This window comes from Gekko japonicus, unplaced genomic scaffold (assembly GCF_001447785.1).
Source record: "Gekko japonicus isolate JY-2015 unplaced genomic scaffold, Gekko_japonicus_V1.1 scaffold1198, whole genome shotgun sequence".
Taxonomy (NCBI): domain Eukaryota; kingdom Metazoa; phylum Chordata; class Lepidosauria; order Squamata; family Gekkonidae; genus Gekko; species Gekko japonicus.
Genome location: NW_015170924.1, coordinates 543,383 through 545,082, shown reverse-complemented (window position 1 = coordinate 545,082; position 1,700 = coordinate 543,383). Strand labels below are relative to the sequence as shown.

At 55.9% G+C, this 1,700-nt stretch overlaps 1 protein-coding gene across 1 annotated transcript in view; it reads right to left on the bottom strand.

The window, feature by feature from the left end:
• The window catches only part of TIMM50 (translocase of inner mitochondrial membrane 50 homolog (S. cerevisiae)), a 58,198-nt gene that overhangs the window by 15,107 nt on the left and 41,391 nt on the right, over positions 1-1,700 (bottom strand). The window contains exon 6 of the mRNA XM_015418786.1: positions 675-794. Coding sequence (XP_015274272.1) covers positions 675-794 — 120 coding nt within the window. The remainder of the gene's footprint in view (positions 1-674; positions 795-1,700) is intronic.

Below are 1,700 nucleotides of genomic sequence, written 5' to 3'. Positions count from 1 at the left end.
CAACTGGCTTTCGAGCAAGGGAACCTTTACCTTTACACCCCTCTTTAAGTTACAAGATTGGACTAGCCGGGGGCCTTCCGGGTCAGGGCTGTCTCTGTCTCTTAAAAGGTTTCCCTTGCTCGAAAAAGCTAGTTGAATCCGACTCTAGGGGGCGCCGCTCATCTCCGTTCCCAAGCCGAAGAGCCAGCACTGTCCGAAGACTTCTCTGTGGCCGTGACTAGACGCCGAGGCGCACGGAACGCTGTGATCTTCCCGCCGAAGCGGTACATATTTATCGACTTGCAGTTTCTTGCTTTCGAACTGCTAGGCTGGCAGGACCTGGGACCGGAGACGGGAGCTCACTCCGTCACGTGGCACTCGGGTCTCCAACTGCCAAACTACAGACCTTCCGGGCTGCCGCTTAGCCCCTTAACCTCTGAGCCACCGAGCACCGAATAATCACAGCCGGCCATTCCCAGGACTGGGCGGGAGCTCAGTTTAAACTGTTAGCTCTTTCCTCTTTCCTCTGCCATCCTGGCAGATGCCTCCACCCCACATATAGCTATCAGCCCCCCCCCCCCCACGCGTCGAACCCAATCCAGCCCAGGACCTCCCGCGCTCTCCGTTAATCCCACATGAGCGCCACGCTGGAAAAAAGAGCCAAAGATTCTTCTCTTGGCCTAGCAGACACTTACCGACCATTCCGGATGAAGGAGAACGTCTGTGAGTTCGATGACCAGGGTGTAAGGGGGCTGATAGTAGGGCTCCTTCAGGGGGTCGGGGAGCAGCTTCGGACTGGTGGGCTCTATGATCATCTGCAAAATAAAGGCAGCCACGCTGCAACCTCCGAAGACAGGGGCACGGGGCACCGCACACGAGGAGGCCGCTTCATTAGGCTCAGGAGCAATGCTCCCTCTAAGCTGTGGAGTCCTGTGAGCAAAAATCCTACTTTGTGAGCTGCTGGCACTAAAGTTGTCAGCGAGCGATTTGGCTGCTGCATCAATTAGTTTGCTCTGGAGCCCTCCTCCCTGAGCTAGGACAAAAATGCGCGAGCCGGAGGCTAAAAAACTGTGGGCTAGCTCACACTAACTCAGCTTAGAGGGAACACTGCCTGTGGGGTAGGTGGGGCTGACAGAGCTCTCTTGAGGACTGCCCTTGAGAGAACAGCTCTGAGATAACTTGTGACTGACCCAAGGTCACACCGGCGGCCGCACGTGGAGGAGTGGGGGAATCAAACCCGGTTCTCCCAGATTAGAGTCTGCGCTCTTAACCACCACACCAAACTTGACTACAGAGGTCTGTTCTCCTGGAGAAAAGGGATGCTTTGCAGGGTGGGCTCGATGTACCCCAACGAGGTCCCTGCCCTCCCCGGACTCCAACCCCAAATCTCCAGGAGTCTTCCAACAGAGAGCTGGCAACCCGCCCTATCCCCTGCTGGTAGACCTGGCAACCCTAGGCTCCACAGAAATGTCTGTTCGCCTGAAGCTGGGATATACTTTATTACCGTAGGTTTTTTTAAAAAAACAAACAAACCAAAGAAGCCCCGAAACAGTAAAACAGCCTGGGAGGTTTCTTTTGCCAACAGCCCCCCCCCCCCAAAAAAAACTTTCCAAAGTTCGCTTTCGGCCAGCCCGCTCTCCGTCCAGCAGCTGCCGGAGGAGGGGGGACAGCGTCTCTTGAGAATGGACCTCTCCCCCTCCCCAGTGGATGATGCCTCCCTT